The 19,266-nt window shown below is 46.8% G+C and overlaps 2 protein-coding genes across 3 annotated transcripts in view; both read right to left on the bottom strand.

The window, feature by feature from the left end:
- The window catches only part of SLC6A4 (solute carrier family 6 member 4), a 35,590-nt gene extending 30,560 nt beyond the window's left edge, over window positions 1-5,030 (bottom strand). The window contains exon 1 of the mRNA XM_067715451.1: window positions 4,196-5,030. The gene's annotated coding sequence lies outside the window, so the exon portion shown is untranslated. The remainder of the gene's footprint in view (window positions 1-4,195) is intronic.
- Window positions 5,031-16,614: 11,584 nt separating this feature from the next.
- The window catches only part of BLMH (bleomycin hydrolase), a 43,314-nt gene continuing 40,662 nt past the window's right edge, over window positions 16,615-19,266 (bottom strand). For both annotated transcript variants that reach the window (XM_067716369.1, XM_067716370.1), the window contains exon 12: window positions 16,615-17,583. In XM_067716369.1, the coding sequence (XP_067572470.1) occupies window positions 17,432-17,583 (152 nt within the window). In that variant the 3' untranslated portion in view covers window positions 16,615-17,431. The remainder of the gene's footprint in view (window positions 17,584-19,266) is intronic.

Here is a 19,266-nt window from a genome sequence, read left to right as displayed (position 1 = left end):
AGTTGAAATATTTCAAAATTAAAAACTGGGAGGAGATGGGATCGGGCACATTCCGGGTGGTATGGTCGAGGGGTGGGATAGGGAGGGTGGGAGGGAGACACAAGAGGGAGGAGATATGGGGTTATATGTATATATATAGCGATTCACATTGTTACACAGCAGAAACTAATACAACATTGTGAAGCAATTATACTCCAATAAAGATGTTAAAAAAAAAAAAAATTAAGATTACCAGGGGGTAAAGGAGGGAGGGATAAATTGGGAGATTGGGATTGACATATACACACTACTATATATAAAAGACATAACTAATAAGGACCTACGGTAGAGCACAGGGAACTCTACTCAATACTCTGTAATGGGCTACATGGGAAAAGAATCTAAAAAAAAAAGCCTGGATATATGTGTATGTATAACTGATTCACTTTGCTGTACACCTGAAACTAACACAACATTGTAAGTCAACTATACTCCAATAAAAATTTTCTTTAAATCATAAAACAAAAAAAATTGGGGGGAGAAAAATAATTCTAGCCCTCAGACGAGCTGGGAAACTTCCAGTCAGTCAAACCTCCCTGCTGCCTGGAATAGCATATCTCCTCTCTCTCCGTCTCTTCCCTCCCCTTTCCTTCCTGCCCCAGCTCCTCTCCTCTGAAACAAGGGAGAGAGCCAGCTAATTTAGCGTTTAAAACAACACACCCAGCGGAGAGAAAAAAACAGATGCGCAGGAGACTCAAGTTCGAGGCCTGGCCTGGAACTCGGGGCTGTGGGCGAACTTCAACGAGCCACGGAGGACTCTGACTGGCTCTCCGGAGAGGCCCCTTCCAGCTCTGGCCTTCCTAGTTCTAGGGAATCCCTTGGTTAGAGGGAAAAAAAAATCAGTTTATCTTCTTTTCGTGCAGCAGCTCCATAGCAAAGGAAATACCATCTTTTTCCTTGAATATGCCCCGAAAGACCACACGACAACATGAGAAGGGAAAGGCCCACTGACTGGCTCCCTCTCGCTGAGCCCACCTACCAGGCTCCAGCTCTGGATCTGCCCAGGGCACACAAGTGGCTCTCCTGCATCTGCCACCGGCCTCGTCACAGATCCTACCTCTTCCCTTTCTACCTCAAATAATGACACGAAGAACTGGACCTCAGGATTCCAGGAGACCTTCCAGTGCCAGACCCCAGGTACTGGCAAGTGGCATGGGGACCCTGGCAGTCGAGCTGGCCCTGGGACACCACCTCCGTGTCTCCACGTCGCTGGGGTTCATCCCTCACTTTGCAGTCCAGGAGTTTTGGGGGTTAATGGAGAGCTATCCTGTCCTGGCTTTTAGAAAGCCTAGGGTTTACAGTACCCACTGTCAAGTGCCCTTGGTCCCGGGCTGGGGTGGCAGCAAGGGAGCTGCTGCCAGGTTCCAGGGGAGCCAAAGGAAAGAGGAAAATAAGGCAGCCGGACTGCCTCTGCTTGCACAGGCCTTATCTCCACTCGTTTCGTCACCCCATTAGACACCCGGCTGGCAAAACACTTGGTTTACAAAAATGTTGACGTTCAGTAAGTGAGCCTTCATCTTCCCAGGTGCTGACAGCTGACAAAGGTCAGGCAGGAGGAAGTGCCCCGTGCACAGAGCCTTTACTCAGAGATCATTCCTGCATGTGGACCCACGTCAGTTCGCTGAGCTCTGCCTAGAAATGGGGGGCTGTGCTGGCCGACGTTGGGTCTCATGCCCACCCTAGAAAAGCAGGTCACCCTCTGACCAGGGGAAGTCATTTATGCCAGGGTTCTTTAAAATGCTAAGTTTCATCTATTTTCCACCTGGGTCTATTTTCCATCTTTCCCTCCTAGAAAGATGGCAGTTCCCTTTCCTTAGGGCGCTATTTGGCCCGGTTAAACCCAGAAATGGGATTCCCCACAGGAGCAGGTGAGTCGGTATCACTTGCCTGAGGAACAGAGAAACGGGACGCTTTATCAGACCTCTGACTCCACTCCCAAGCCTGTCCTGTGGAACACCACCAACCTCAGTGGAGTGCAGCCCACTGGCAACAGCTCAGTGACTGCAAAGCAAACCAGCCCAGCCCAAATCTCTACCATCTGGGGGCCGTTTCTCCTGCCCCACACCCTGGGCAGTTTGCAAATGGGATTCGAGGAGTCTAGGAACTCAGGCCCCTGTCAGCTGGACAGGGTTGAGGTGCAGGACTTAACTTGTGCATGTCAGTGCGCAAAGCCCCTGCCTTAGAGGGAAAGCCGGGGGCCCTCAGAGGACCCTAATCTGATGGAAACATCTGGGTAGAGAGTCCTGGCCCCAGGCATTTTGCACCACCACTTCAACTCGTGTTTGCTTAGAGCAGAGAGGCCAGGCTCACAGTCACAGAGTGAGTGGAGGGGACGCGGACATCCTGTTAGGCAGGCCCCCACCCCTCGCTTAGAGCTGAGGACCTCAAGACCCAGAGGAGCTGATCTGTGACGGGGAATAATTAAGGTCTGAGGTACCTTCTTAAACTGACAGAAACATGACTGCATAATTTTCCCTTTGGCCATCCAAGCATCTTTAAAAAGTCAAGTCATGACCATATCCTGTTGATTCATTAAAGCCAAATTAAAATTAAACTTCTTCAGGCAACCCTGCCTTTGTTCCCCCGAATTATACCATTCGAGGAGTAGGAAGGAGAAGAACTGCCGTTTACTGGCTTAATGTCTGGAATTACCTGCATTTCTCTTTGGAGGGGGACACATCCAGGATGTTTTTGCAAGCCTGCCATAAGAGACAACACCCTCCAGCCAGCACCCCATTCCACGGTCACCTCACCCATTTGTGACTCTTTGACATGCCTCTCCGAGTTTCATCAAAATGCTCAGACAACTCTAAGAATTCCCCAAAGAGGAATTTCTGAGGTTTTGCTGATTCCATTAAAACTGCAATGTTATTCCGTCCCCACCGCCCACCCCTAGTATAAATATTTTTAAGCAAGGAGACAAAAGAGATGGGTTTGAATGTCTGTGCTGGTGTCACATCTCTGAAATGTCCTAGATGGATCACCCGAGCGTTGAGGGGACTTTTGATTAATTGTGAAGCAGTTGCAAGTAACCTGCTCTTACTCAGGTTCAGTGAAAAAACAAGGAAAACCCGTGCCCAAAACAGCTTGCACAAACCCCATAAGAACCTGCATCTCATCCACGCTGGAAGCGGCCACCCCAACCCGAGTCTGTGGTAGGAAAATCTGAACCTTTGAGCACCAGCGGCTTCACACAAAAGCGAGCAATGGGACAGAGTCAAAGCTGTGTGTTTCCCTCCACTCCCCAAACCCAAACGGCCATATGCCATGGCGCCCTCCACTTCATTGAACACAAATCCCAACGTTGTTTACTTAGACATTTTTCCTATGTAACTGAAGGCAAAACACATTAAATATTTGATCTCTTCTTACTCTGATGAGAGCTAGCAGGCTCATAAATAATCCATTGACCTGGTTCATTTTTCTGGACAAAATTGATCATAAAAATACATACACACAAGCCTTTGTAATGTCTGACTCTTAGAAATTCCACCCCTCTGAAATTCTTTAGAACCCCAACTGAAAAAGAAATTCATTATGCAGAAGACCCAGGGCAAAAAGAAATGTTTCTTAGTGTTCTTTAGCTCCAGAGATCCTTTTCAAAAGCAAATTTGAATATACACATTTTTCAAGCAACTGATGGTTACACACTTCAACCATGTAAAACAGCTCGCTGGAGTTTTGGCTTTCACATAAATTCTGAATGACTGAGCATGCATCGGCTCTGCCAGGGAAAACTACCCAAGGGCACGGAGACTCGTCCCACTTATGTGTCATTCAGAGACTTCTCTAGATATTTGGGCATTTGCATCCACCAGGACTCTCCCCCAAGAGATGCCTGCACACAGCCCCCTGCACGCGATGGCCGTCAGTGAAGAGCAAACAGAAGCCATGGGTTGAAAGTAAAGCAACTTTTCCTCCCGACCGCAGGACCGTCCTGAAGGGCTTTCCTGGGCTACTGGGCCACCCGAAGCCAGGCAGCCGGGGACGAAGGAGCGCTCCGAGCCGGTCGCCCGCCCGCGTCCCCTTGTCCCCGCTGCCGATTCCGCGCGCGCCCACCCTGCCCAGAGCCCCCGCGCCGGTGCCCGGAGAGGCCGGGCGGGATGAAGTTCGGGAGAGAAGTGGGCATTAAAAGCCGGGAGGAAAGCGGACCCACCTGCCGGGAGTCCGCGGAGGCCGGTCCGGAGCTTCCGAGGCGGGCGACCCTCGCGCCCTCGAGGCACCGGGGCGTCGCTGCTTGTGCCGACGCCGACGCCCGCGCGGCCGTATTTGTACTCTCGGCCCCTCACATGGTCTGATCTCTAGATACCCGCCGCCAAAGAGCTCTTAAAGAATTTGTGCGTCACTTTTGAGCTGCAGAAACTTTACGTTTCCCCGCGGCTGCGGCTCTGCGTTCCTCCTGGGGAGGGGGAAGGATAGGGGATGGGGGGGTGGGCGCGCTCACCGGGGAGGGGCCGCTGGGGGTGGGAGTGGAGAGGGAGCCGGGGCCCGGGGAGGTGAAGGACCCCTTCCCCGCAACACACACACTGACACACACACACACACACGCACACTCGCACACACGCTCCCCGGAAGGGGCAGCGCCCTGGGAAGAGAGGGAGCCGGGGGCGGTGAGGGGCGGGCAGCAGGCCGAGAGGAGCTAAGAATCCTGACCCTCGTGTTCGTTAAGCTTGCGGGGGAGGAGCTGCTCCACAACCCACAGGTGTAGTTCCTCCCCCAGCAAATTGCTCCCAAATGTTTATTTAGTTTTCGGCTCAATGTCACTTTCTCAGAAGGATCGCTCTTGACCACTGACACACCCCCATCACCCTTACCCCGCATCCTGCCCTATTTTCCTTCCTGGGACTTAGCCCCTTGCTCTCCGTCCGGCTCCACCGCTGGGAGGTGAGCGCAGCCAGAGGGGACCTTGTTTAATTCCTCGCCCTCCCCGGTGCCTCCAATAAAGCCTAGCCTAATGACTCACAGTAAATACTTGCAGAAGGAATGAATGAATGAAGAATTCTTTCCCATTTTGTTAACCAGCTACAGTTAAAAGCAATATCAGAACAGTAGGTGGTGATCTGGAAAACGTAGTATATGCCGGTGGTGTTGGGCGAGTGGCTGAATTGTTAACAATATTTTAATTATCTGAAGAGGGTCAATGGAGCCTATTGTGTTGAACCATATGAATACATTGCTTCGATAATTTTTTTAAAAATTAAGTTTAAAAGTGAACTTAATGTCATTATATTTTCAGTAAAATTATTTTTTACATTTGAAAAGAACAGCTGCAGTACTTGCTCTGTGATGTCCCTGAAGCTGAGATGGGAGGGTGAGGGCTGACCCACCTACTTTTCCCTAGAGGAGGCCAGGGTCCCAGCCAAGTAGAAGGCAGAACAGAAACAACAATTGCAAGTTTGCAGCCCCTGTACTTGGACGGAACGGAACCCAGAAAGCTGAGCTGGCAGCCAGCTGAGTTGAGCTGGAGTCTGCAGGGACTGAGTTGGAACAACTCCGTTCCCGGGCGTGGGCGGTGCCCCAAACTGGGAGAAATCAGTGTGAGGTTTTGGCGCCACCTAGACGTCAGGGTGGCGATTGCAAGGAAAGCGGGACGGGCTTCATAGAGCACCGGGCTGCTCTGGTGAGCTGGCTGGCGATTCCCCATGCAATCTTGGGCATTTCACCCCGTGGCCAAATCCCGGGATGACAGGGTCCACATTAGGCAGCGCCTCCCTTCAGATGAACACAATGTGTGAGCACTGTGTGAACAGGGACTACGCAAGTGTAAGGTGTGGTTCTGAGGAGGGGACTGGGGGCAGTGGGTGACTCCAGCCCTTGGCTAAGGCTCTTGTCTCTCCACCCAGTCTGTCCTCCACGTTGGGTCAACGTGACTTCTTTTTCTAAGATTTTTTTTTTTGATGTGGACCATTTTTAAAGTCTTTATTGAATTTGTTACAATATTGCTTCTGTTTTATGTTTTGGTTTTTTGGCGACGCAGCATGTGGGATCTTAGCTCCCTGGCCAGGGATCGAACCCACACCCCCTGCAGTGGAAGGCGAAGTCTTAACCACTGGACCGCCAGGGAAGCCCCCTCAACATGACTTTTTAACACCATTCCAGAGTCTCATGAACTTGTTGAACCTCCTGGCCTCCTTTCGGGGACCTAATACCCATTCCTGCCCAGCCACCCCGGCCCCTCTCAGAACTGCTGTTTTTGCGGGGGAGGGGGCGGCGGCGGTGCTGGCCTAGAGAGTGGGACTCCCGAAGACCTGGGTTAAATTCCAGCTCTGCCTCTGTGCTGTCCGTGGGGGTTTGTTCCCACACAAGGTGAATCCCTTCATCTCAGCCACTGCGGCCTTCAGCTCCTTTGTGTGTAAAATAGGGATCACAAGGATGGTGGGCACCTCCTAGCCGCAGGGAGGGAAGGGGCTGGTGTGTGCAGTAACACCAGGGCCCTCTCCGCCCAGGGAGACTCCACCCTCCCTCCCTCCTCGGCCTTGGACCACCCCAGGCCAGTCTTCTCCCCACTCGCTCCCTGGCTGAGGGGTGGTATCAGAAAGACATTGGGATTACCCAGACTGGACCTTTCCCTTATTCCTCACCGCCTCCCTGGCACAGTCCACACAGAACTATTGCAGACGGTCCATTCTCTCTCTACACATGTGCTGTCGCTTCTTCTTGTCCCTGTGGGTGTCATCCCACAGAGACCAGTTGGCCTCAGCTGCCCCCCTTCCCCTCAACAAATCCAGCCTCTCTCCTCCCTAAAGCGAAGTCTTCCCTGTCTTGCTTCCCATGCTCGTTGCCACGTCTGCCCTGTCTTTCTCCAGCATCTGGACTCCCTCCCTGGTGGAGCTCCTTAGTTCCGGCACCTGGTCCCACTGCCGGAGGGCGGGGGGGCCTCCACTCAACCGCCCTTCCTCGCCTCCCGATCGGGGTGAGTGGACAGACATTATCCACTGCCCAAGAGAGGGCAGCCCTGTACCCTTCCCAGCTGTCCGCCTCCATCAAAGCTCCTTCCCGACTGGAGCACCAGCTCCACGCCAGTCCCGAGGACACACCCTCTGCCCTTGGGGGTCAGGGAGAAGGGCTGTGCTGAGCATGGAAGGCATTTGGGAGCCCTGAGCGGGAGAGGCATTGACGAAAGCAGTGTTCCCAGGGAGGACTGACATGGGCTAGAGGAAGCAGACGGGTTCCTTAGACCGTGAGTGCAGTTGTGAAGCAGGTGTGAGGCAGGCAGGCACCAGCACACACAGGGAAGAGACGGGAGTCAGACACCGAAGGAGAACCTGTGGGGCTCGGCGGCTGGTGTCTGGGAAAACAGTGCATCTGTCAATGATGCCGTGAACCTGGGTGATCATGGTTCAGCAGGACTTTCTCTTTGCTCCACTAGCTCTAGATCAGAAATAGCAGGGCCTCCAGCCTGCTATGAGGCTGCAGAATAAGCAGTCTCGCTTTGAGAGGTAAAGAGCACGTTTAAGTATTTCCAACCTCTCCCCAGCTCTTTCTCCCTCACCACACACAGACACCGCCACCAAGGAGACCCACTTCCTGCGCGTCTCAAGGCCCAGCAACTGTTCCCCTGTGGAGCCAGGCTGGGACACACGGTGTAAATCACAATAATGGAAGACAAGGCCCACCCACCCCTTCTTGTGGGCTCTTTCTCAGTACTCCAGTCTTTAGAGTGTCTCACAGGACCCCCTTGTTTCTCCTGGGGCGTGGCATAGTTTTGGTGATGGGGTCCACGGTCAACCATGCGAGGGGTACAGCACCTCCAGGGCAGGATTCGCTGCCACTGTGAACCCTGGGCTCATGCCCACAGAGATCTACGTAGGAGCCCCCCATGGGAGGCTGTGTCTGATCCATGAAGCAAGGCCAAGGGGAGGAGACGAAAAGCCCTTTCAGGAGTGCCAGGAACTTGACATGCAGGGGGGGTGGGAGAGGAATGCCCCGAGGAAGGCAGAGAACATCTGGAAGTAGATGACTTGTGTCTTTGGTCACCTTTTCCTGGCCCCCTCTCTCCCATTTCTTATGAGCCTACTGCCTTTGCTAAACAAACCCTGTTCCCCCAGATTTTACAGGTATTGTGACTTCCCCGTGCTCTTTCTATGATATTTTTGAACCAAGGTTTTTGGTTTTTACTTCCTTGCTACAGGATTCCCTCCCCTGACTCTGAACACCTTAGCTAGGGCCACATTCTGGAAGGCAGCTGTTTTTACTTTCCACCTTGGCAGAGAAGTCGCAGCCGGGAGCAGCACAGAGTACCAGGGCGGGACGCCAGCCTTGTGCACGCACAGACCTGTGAGAGCCCTCAGATGTCTCCTAAATGCCCACCTCCTCCGCTAGGCTCTGAGTTCCCAAGGGAAGGGGCTCTGCCTCTCTCCACGTCTCAACACCCAGCACTGTGTCTGCATACAGCAGGCCCCATAAACGAGAACTGGCAATGAATGACTAGGAAAATGCCTTTCACTCTTAGCAGACTTAAAGTGTCCTAAGAACCAGTGCCCTTGGCACTGGTGAGTAAACCGTGGCATATCTGACAATGGAGAAACAGCCAGCAGTGAAAGGAGTGAGGCAGTTTTCTCTGCGTATTGAAATCGCTTTTACGTATGTAGAAGAAACTGGGAATCGTAAGTGCCTTGGAGGGAAGGGACATTAAAAGTAGAAGGGAACCCTGCTTTTTCACTGTATTCCCTTCTGTATTACTTAAATATTTGCCATGTGTAGGTAATATTTTTATAAAACCTTTTCAGAAAGGCAACATTTTAAAACATTTATAAAAGTTTTTTTTAAAAAAAAAAGGAAGGAAGAAAGAAAAAAAAGAGAGGGGAAAGAAAGAACACAGGAAGATGTTCTAAGGGCCCCGAGCTTGTGGCAAAGCAGGGGAAAAGCCTGGAAGATTCTCAGCTCCACTTCACGCAGCGCAGACATGTTTCCTTCCCAAACGGGGCCAAATTACTCAGGACCACTGTCATTTTCTTTTGTTCCCTCAGGAAGGAGGCAAATATTTTCTCTAATTTTCTAACCAGGATGCTGTGAGCCAAGAGGTGACATCCAGGGCTTTGCTCAGGATCCGATCAAGAGGGACAGGACTATTTTTAGAACCAAGTCCTCTGCTTCCAGCCCCCGAAGTCATTCCTCTCCCCTCCGTCCCACTCCCAGCTTTCTTGGCCTGCTCAAGATTACACTCACCCTCTCTTTAGCTCTTCTCCTCCTCCAGGAACTTCAAGATAACTTGGGCCTCTGCATATAGGGAGATTTTCCCTTAGTCTCTTCTTGGAAAACTGATTACCCTCATCCTTGATGTCTGTGGTCACTGTGGTCAGAAGTTAGTTTAAAACCGGTCAGCTTTTCTTTTCCTTCTCCAACTTCAAGCTCTTTCCTAACAATTATGGTATTTACTGGAAAACTTCAGACAAGTCATCTGCTTTTGCAACCGGCTCATGTATATACATCTTATTTTCCCAACTACACGGCACGTTTCTGGAGAGCAGGGAATTGCTTTAAGCCTCAGAGGGCCTCACACAATGGACACACTGGAGAAGCTCTGTGAGAACTGGTTATTACCAACGGCTCCCACTTACTGAGCCTCTATCTCCCAGGCACATTATCTGCAGCCTCTTTTGTTCTTTTCCTACCACATATGGGTAATATGCAGTCTTTTCAACCCTTTGGCTATATTTTGCTGCAAGTGTTATTTAAGATATAGTTCTTTTCAAGCTGTGGCTTTTCCTATCTAATACATTTCAAAATGCTTTTCAATAAAGACGGTGTGGAGACCGAGGCTCAGAGAGGTTTGGTGACTTGTCCCTGCTTACATGGCTCCAGGCAGATCAGCCGAGCCGTCTGCCTGAGTCCAAAGTCGCTGGGATACTCACTCTGCTGGGCTGATTTGAAGAAAGAAAGGTGCAAGCAGTGAAAAAAGTGGAGTAAACTTTTGAGGGTTTCCCCCTCTCTTCTACTCCCCTTATGCCCGTCACCAGGAAAGCTAGACCTTTCTGTTAAGCACTGAAATATGAAGACCCACGGGGGCTTTGTTCTCATTCTAACTGTCCCTACTCGGCAAGTTATCGGGAAGCCCACTTCCGATCTATGTATAAACTTTTTTTTTTTCCTTTGGCTGCGTTGGGTCTTCATTGCTGCGTGAGGGCTTTTCTCTAGTTGTGGCGAGCAGGGGCTACTCTTCGTTGCGGTGTGCAGGCTTCTCATTGCAGTGGCTTCTCTTGTCGCGGAGCATGAGCTCTAGGCACGTGGGCTTCAGTAGTTGTGGCACACGGTCTCAGTAGTTGTGGCTCGCGGGCTCTAGAGCACAGGCTCAGTAGTTGTGGCACACGGGCTTAATTGCTCCGCGGCATGTGGGATCTTCGCGGACCAGGGCTCAAACCTGTGTCCCCTGCATTGGCAGGTGGATTTTTAACCACTGCACCACCAGGGAAGTCCCTATGTAGAAACTTTTAATTGAGTATAGCTGTCAGAATTTAGGGCATTTTCAATCAGGCAGCCAACCGTATTTACGGTGAACCAGGCTTGTGAATGCAGTGGCAAGCAAGACAAAGCCCCCGCCCTTGGGGAGCTGACAGGGAGTATTGACTTTGGGGAAAACAGAAGTAAACATACAAATAAACAAGAATTTCAACAAGGCGGAGGGCGGTTGGTTGGAACAGAAGAGAAGGGAGGCAGCTGAGTCCCGAGAGGCGGGTCAGGGCCACAAGGGAGGAGGCTGTGCGCTCCTGTCACCGAATGTGTCCAAGGAGAACTTAAAGGGTTCCTTATCCATCTTGGGGCAGTGTGGACGAGATAACCTGTAAGGGCCCTCCCAGGTGAGCGCACACTCTGGTACTTTCCACCATGTACCCACCCTGCCTCAGATGCTCCATTCTTCTGCAAAGCAGATAATTTTAAAAAATAAAACAAAAAACTGTCTTAGGATAGCCTGAGAGATGATTCCAGAGCCCATTCCATCCACTTCAAGAGGAGCTACTAGAGTTTTTCTACAGGAGTAAGCAAGAGAGAGAGAGCAGGGAGCATTCAAACCGTACCAAGAAAGACGAGTGCAGAAGGGCTTCCCATCTTCACACAATCCTGTTCCCAAGTAACTGCAGCTTCTATGAATCAGACATTCCCTCCCTCTCTTCCTTTCCCTTTGTGGTAATGTGTAAAGGGCTTGGATTTTGAAAAGGAAAACAAAGCAAAACAAAACAACTCTGGCCAACTGATTCCTAGTTCTCAATCAAATTGTGTCACAGACCCCAAGGAAGAATAGTCATCTTCCTAAGAAGCAAGACTGGTTCTGAACAAGTTGTCCTAACTATGGGAATGCTAATCTGATATCACTTAAAAGGAAAAATCCAACTTAACCAATGACTATGGCATAGTCAGCAACAAGGCTCACCCATGCCACACGGCCGGAGAAATGGGAATTAAAGCGCAAGTGCCCTGGCCCTGCCAACAGCAAATAAGAATTCAGCTACTCTTTGACGACAAGCCAGAGCACATAGATGGATCCACAACCACATCCTAGAGGAATGTCTCATCATCAGGTCCCGGCTTCTGGGATGTGTAGGGTCAGCATGACTCTACATGTCTCAAGAGGAATCCTGGGGCTGGCAAGGAACTTCCAGAGGTGAGAGTGTCATTCAAAGAGTTACAGGGGAAGACAATTCCTACCTTCTCCTTTCCGAGCTTACCCAAAGGTTAGCAAGTTCTTCCAATTCAGATGTCTGGCTAAAACTCTGGCCCATTTCCTTTAATCTTCAGCAGAGAAGACATACCCGCCATCCTTTGTTTCTCTACACAGGATCCTAATTTTATTTGGAAAATAGATTTTATTAAATATTTGGTTATGAAGATTATCTTTTTTATATATTGTTGGATTTGGTTAGTAATATTTGATTAGGAATTTTGCATCTGTTTATGGGGGAGATTTGCATGTATTTTTTTCTTTTACTATCTTTGTCAGGCTATGGCAGCCTCATAAAATAATTCTTTATGCCATAAAATAGTTCTTTACATCTTTCCTCTTAATCTAATCAAGATTCCCCAGAGAACATTCCCAATCTCCTGCGCACTAGGGTTCTGGGAGCCTAGTATGACTGAGGGCACAGAACCCCTTAAGGTACTTTCATCCTCAACTCAGTTTCTGACCTCTAGGCCATAAACTACTTTTCTCTATGGAGAATAAATCTTCAATTGGCTGCTGCGGAGATGGGGAGGGGCAGTCACCTAGCTACCCAAAGCAGGGAGGGAATCTAACAGACATTCAGTAACCCTCTTTTTACTCCCAATTCCCAGAGTAATGCTCTCTGGTGCTACCATATCTGAGATTTGGGGCGATTATGCAATTATAAACTGGTTTGCTTATCACTAGCTATCTCCACCACTGGCTCAGGATTCAACTTTTTCAGTTCTGCTAAACCTTTCAATGTCTCAATCTGCTTTTCTGTTTATTTCTTCTTTCCCTTCTTCCCGGGGTTTGGGGATTTATGTCTTCCAAAAAAATCCCTTTACTGTCACTTTTGACAACATTAAGGGTATCTTTTCTTTTTCAAATATCTGCAGTATAATAGTATCCTCCTTTCAATTTCTTTAATGTCTGTGTATGTACTTTTTTGGGATCAGTCTTGCCAAATATGTTAATTTGCTTCCTTTTTTTTTTAAGAGAACCACTTCTAATATAAAATGGGAAAAAGACAGTCTCTTCAGCAAGTGGTGCTGGGAAAGTTGGATAGCTGCATGTAAATCAATGAAGTTAGAACATACCCTCACATGATGCACAAAAATGAACTCAAAATGGCTTAAGGACTTAACCATGAGACATGACACCATAAAACTCCTAGAAGAGAGCATAGGCAAAACATTGTGACATAAATCGTACCAATGTTTTAAGTCAGTCTCCCAAGGCAACAGAAATAAAAACAAAAATAAACAAATGGGACCTAATCAAGCTTACACGCTTTTGCACAGCAAAGAAACCATAAACAAAATGAAAAGACAACCCACAGAATGGGAAAAAACATTTGCAAATGATGCAACCGACAAGGGCTTAATCTCCAAAATATATAAATAGCTCATACAACTCAACAACAACAACAAAACCACCCAGTTGAAAAATGGGCAGAAGACCTAAATAGACATTTCTCTGAAGAAGACATACAGATGGCCAAGAAGCATATGAAAAGGTGCTCAACATCACTAATTATTAGAGAAATGCAAATCAAAACTACAATGAGGTACCACTTCACACCGGTCGGAATGGCCATCATTAAAAAGTCTACAAATAACGAATACTGGAGAGGGTGTGGAGAAAAGGGAACCCTCCTACACTGTTGGTGGGAATGTAAGTTGGTGCAGCCACTATGGAAAACAGTATGGAGGTTCCTCAGAAAACTGCAACTAGAACTACCATATGATCCAGCAATCCCACTCCTGGGCATATACCTGGACAAAACTATATTCAAAAAGATACATGCACCCCTGTGTTCATAGCAGCACTATTCACAATAGCCAAGACATGGAAACAACCTAAATGTACAACAGATGAATGAATAAAAAAGATGTGGTAGATATATACAATGGAATAGTACTCAGCCATAAAAAATAATGAAATAATGCCATTTGTAGCAACATGGATGCACCTAGAGATTATCATACTAAGTGAAATAAGTCAGAAAGACAAATACCATATGATATCACTTATATGTGGAATCTAAAATATGGCACAAATGAACCTATCTACAAAACAAAAACAGATTCACATAGAGAACAGACTTGTGGTTGCCAAGTGGGAGGGGAGAGGGGGAAGGATGGACTGGGAGTTTGGGGTTAGTAGATGCAAACTATTACATGTAGAATGGACAAACAGCAAGGTCTTACTGTATAGCATAGGGAACTATATCCAATCCCCTGCGATAAACCATAATGGAAAAGAATATAAAAAAGAATGTATATATACATATAACTGAGTCATTCTGCTGTACGGCAGAAATCAGCACAACATTGTAAATCAACTATACTTCAATAAAAAAATAAAATGAAAAAAAGAAAGCCAAAAAATAAAAAGAACCACTTATGGCAATGTTGATCCTATGTTTAATTTCTGCACATATCTTTCCTATTTCTTTCTACTTTCTTCAGGATTTTTTGTACTTCTAATTTCTTGAAATAGATGCTAAACTCAATTTTTAGCCTTTCTTACATTCTAATAAACTTTTAACTGTATAAAATCTAAGTACTATTTTATCTGTATCTCATTTTGATATGTATTTTTATTATTGTTCAGGTTAAATTTCCTTTTAATTAGTTATTAGTTATCATTTTTCTTTAGTTTTTATAGCTTTATTAGTTATCTTTTAATTTTTGGTTTCTAACTTGATTGCATTGTGGTTTGAGTGTGGTCTGCATGGTAACAATCCATTGAAATTTGTTGAGATTGACTCTATTGCCCAGCTACTGCTCAATTTTTGCAGAAGTTCCATATGTGCTCAAAACAGAATTAGTAAGGACTTCTCTCGTGGTCCAGTGGTTAAGACTCTGTGCTTCCACTGCAGGGGGGCATGGGTTCAATCCCTGGTCGGGGGTGAATGAGAGATCCCACATGCCATGTGGCATGGCCAAAAAAATTAAAAAAAAAAAGAATTAGCCAAAAAAAAAAAAAAAGAAGGGCTTCCCTGGTGGCACAGTTGTTGAGAGTCCGCCTGCCGATGCAGGGGACAGGGGTTCGTGCCCCGGTCTGGGAAGATCCCACGTGCCGCGGAGCGGCTGGGCCCGTGAGCCATGGCCGCTGAGCCTGCACGTCTGGAGCCTGTGCTCCGCAACGGGAGAGGCCACAACAGTGAGAGAGAGGCCCGCGTACCGCAAAAAAAAAAAAAAAAAAAAAAAAAAAAAAGAATTAGCAGTTGTTAGATGTGGTAGGATACTAGACGTCTATTATATCAAACTTATTAAATGCTTAAATCTTCACCTGATTTTTTTGGTTGCTTGATCAATAATTGAGAAGTGTTAAAATCTTCCATTATGATATTGGGTTATTTGTTTTTCCATGTAGCCATCAGTTTTTGTTTTATATATTTTGAGGTTATTAGGTGAATACTAATTTAGAATCCTTCAATTTTCCTGGAGAATCAAGTGGGCATATAATTATGTACTGATTCTATCCTTAGTAATGCTTTTTGTTTTAAAGACTATTTCCAGAGCCACTGTGCTGTACAATTCCAGGGAGGCTGTGCAAAACATACCCCAGAATTAGTCTGAGTGGCCATAATTTTACTGGTCATTAAGATAGCTATACCAAATTTATTTCGGTTAGTACCTGCCTGATATATCTCTTCTATCCTCTTTTATCCTAGGTACTGACGTCTCTTGTAATCAACTTATGGCTGAATTTCTTTTAAAAATCCCATTTGACAACTTGTCTTTTTTCTGAAACATTTAACCCATTTATAGACATTGTAATTATTGACACATTTAGATTTCTATCTTATTTGGACATGGTATTTGTCCTGTGTTTTCTTTTCTTCCCCCCATCTTGTTTTATTTTAAAGTTAATCAATATACTTATCGTCTTCCTCAGTGACGTGAGGACTTCAGAGTATGTTTATTTTATTCCAATCATCTCCCTCATTATCTATTTTCATGTATTTTGGTTTTATCTTTTTTTGAACCCTGTAAGACTACCCACAGTCACTTCTTGTTTAGATGGTGCACGTGTTTATCACTTTGATTCTACATTCTTTTGTTGAATTTCAGACCTTCTATATTAGATCACTATTGTTCTGCTTGGGCAACAGTTTTTGACTGAAAATGTCTTATTTCACCCTTGTTTCCCCCCTCCCCACCCTTGTTCTTGAAAGACAGTTTCACTCAGTATAAAATTCTAGGTTCATGGTTAATTTCTAATTGTACTTTGAAGGTACATTTCACTGCCTGCTGTCATATATAGTTGCTGATGAGAAGTTAGCTGTCAATCTGTCTTTTCTTTGCAGGCAATCTGTATTTTCTTCCTGGATGCTTTTAAGACCTGTTCTGGGGTTTCATCATGATATGTCTAGAAATGGATTTATCCTGCTTGGAACAGGATTATTAGAATATTGTAAACACTGATTAACGCTTGAGCCTTTAACTAATGTTATCTTGGAAAGTGCTATGACAAACAATATTCCATGCTAGAACTGAGAAAGTTCTTGGAGAGCCCGAAAGGTAGGGACTCAGGCACTGATGGAAATGTTGATTAGGGTGCTGTATTTATTTGCTTTCAATGAAAGAAAGGCCCAGTCTTAGTAAAATACATACTCTTCAGCCCATTCTAAGGCTGGACCTAACAGAGCCTTACTTCCCACCCTTGTAGAGACCCTGGATCTTGGTGAAAGAACGGTTAAGTGGCAGGGGCACAAGCCCTCCTAAATATGGTGCCTGGAAGCCCTCTGCAGAAGCCAGTGAAGATCAGCACAGGCTGGGAAGGATCACACATCCCACAGAGAAGCTAAAGCAGGGCAGCCCCGAACCATCTTGCTGTTTTTTCACTGTCAAGAACACAAGTCACCTGGCTGCTTTCCTTTGTAGCTAAACAAACACACACTTCTTAGAGCAAATAAGCCAACGTACTCTCATTTAGCAAAGTGTTTTATTCAAAAGCTTCTCAGCACCATCTAGTTGTCAGAAAGAATGGATATCCCCTTTTCATGCCCACCCAACTCCCAAACCCAGAGGCAGAAGTTAAACCACTTGGCGAGAGCTCCCTCTAATGGTTATAATTCAGATCATGATAAGCTTGTGGTTGTTCTCTCACCTACTTTCTCCAACCCTCTACTTAACCATGACTCAAGTAGAGCTGTGCTCCCCCACAGTTCAGAACAACAGGAAGGAATCATGTCAGTGTTGATCAACCTCCCAATCCTGGGCTATTAGAGGCACATGAAATTACCTTGAAAAATCCGAATTCAGTGACTGCCACCTAGGAGGGACAGTGTTACTGTCAGGCAGCATGCAGTTTTGAGAGCTCAAATATTAGGGCACCCTCCCCCCACTCTACTCTAGGAACAAGGAGCAGTAAGTCCGTTTTCTCTCCACACACCTCAATTGCTCATCCTCTCCTGCCTTGTAAAACAGACACTGAACCGAACTGGTGTGACAGAGTTAAGACAAACAATTACATCTGATTAAAATGCTAAGAGATCCTGAGCTGTTGGAGATGAGGAGAGTAGATATAGTACGACCTGATCTTTCCCTTTTTTTCTTTAGAGAATATTTTGTTTCACTATAAAGCACACTTTCCCAAAGAGGTTCCTGGAGGAGAAATCCAAGAGTCTGACTGTGTCCCGTGGGAACACACAGTCACCTGTGTAACTCTGGCTTCAGTCCCTGGATCTGTCCTTTGCAGCTACTTCAGGTCCCATGGGAGGAGGAAAAGCTGGAGGCAGTATCACTCGGCCAAAGCCCCCATGGGGTCCCAGGCTGGCAGGACAATGGGTTCCTGCTCTAGTACAGCTAGCACCTCTTCAGGGACATGCTTCCTGTCCACCACCACTTCGTAGACATATTCAGAGAACCACTCATCTGTCATGCACAGGTAACCTGGAGAAAAGAACAGAAGCCTCATGAGTCCAGAGGGCGGGGGGCAAAGAGCAGAAGCCTTACTGGCACTACAAGAAAGTCTTTTACAAGCCTCATGAGTGCAGAGGGCGGGGGGGCAAAGAGCAGAAGCCTTACTGGCGCTACAAGAAAGTCTTTTACAAAACTAACATTTGTACATGTTTCTCAGCTTTCCCATCTATAATCTCACTTAATCTGATTAAGTCTTATTAGCAACCCTGTGAAGCAGACAGGACAGGATGGCTATATTTTTACCAATTAGAAAACTGGGGCTCAGAATAACTAAGTGATGTACCCAGGTCACATGGGTTCAGAAGTTCAGGGCTGGGCCTTGGACCTAAAGCTGCTACCAGATCTTGCTATTCCACTGGCCAGGCTGCCTTGCTGAAGGTGGGTCAATGACCCTAAAGGTAGGTGGAAATGTTTCTTGTTCATACAGCCACACATACATAGGGGGTTAATCTCTAGGGTGAGAAGGGCAAGCATACCAGTTCGATTCTTACCCTACCCACCTTCTCAGCATCCGAGGCTGCTGTCTCTCCTTCCTCTCTACCATAAATTCCTACAACAACCAGCTAAGCCATTAGGGGGATCCTGATGGGGCCTGATCATCATTCCCAGGTAGCCACTTATTTCCAGATGGTACTGGGGGAGTCGCTGCTTTCTTAGGAGGAAATCTGTGGTGAGGATCAGGCAGAACGGACGACGCGACAGTTGCTCGACCTACATTCCTCACAAAGGCCCTGGGATTTGTGGATCTCTCCAGTGGCAGGACTGGAGAGGGGCTCAGCTGTACGAACACTCCAGGCTGAGAGCTTAGCTGAGAAAAAGTGTGGTGTCATCAGGTACCTATCCTAGACACCTGCCTCTTCCCCTCAGGGAGACTGCATCTCAGGCTCCGCTAAGACAACACAAATTCCTCTTCAGGATCACACATCCAACAAACTGAAACAGGGGGGGAAATGCTTCACCTGAGCCACTGCTAATACAAAGAGCAAAATTAAAGCAAGAGATGAAAGAGCGTGTATTTAAAACAAGGATGGGCCAGGGAAAGAGCACAGAGGACAAAACTGTGTACCTGCACAGGGGTACTGCGTGCACCTACACACCCAAGGACTCACAGGAACTAGCAATCTTCCTCTTCATCCTCATCATCATCATCTTATCATATCTGGCACCTGCTGTATACTAGACACTTGAGCAATTTTTCTCTGAAAGTGTCCGTGCAAATCTAGGTCTATGCTATAGCATTTCCCACTACACAGGACCAAGAGGAAGGGAGAGGAGGTAGTATTTCTCCTAAGGTGATCTTCTAGTATGTTGGTTCTCAAACTTCCTGGCCCCAGGATCAAGACTGTACACTTAAAACTACGGAGGACCCTAAAAAGGTGTTTATGTGGGTTATACTTACTGATATTTACTGTAGTAAAAATTAAAACAGAAAGTTAAAAATATTGGTGCATTTAAAAATAAGAATTAAAAAACGTGAATATTAATAATATATTTTTAGGAAAAATAATTATATCTTTCAAAACAAAATAAATTTTAGTTAGGAAAGTGGCATTACCTTACAATTCAGAAGAGAGCTAAATTCTTGTACCTGCTTCTGTGTGCAATCTGTTGTTTTGGATGAAGTAGATGAAGCAAATCCGGCCTCACACAGAT

This window comes from Pseudorca crassidens, chromosome 19, assembly GCF_039906515.1.
Source record: "Pseudorca crassidens isolate mPseCra1 chromosome 19, mPseCra1.hap1, whole genome shotgun sequence".
Taxonomy (NCBI): Eukaryota; Metazoa; Chordata; class Mammalia; order Artiodactyla; family Delphinidae; genus Pseudorca; species Pseudorca crassidens.
Note: the sequence above shows the minus strand (reverse complement) of the source record. Positions and strands in the feature narration are given on the sequence as shown.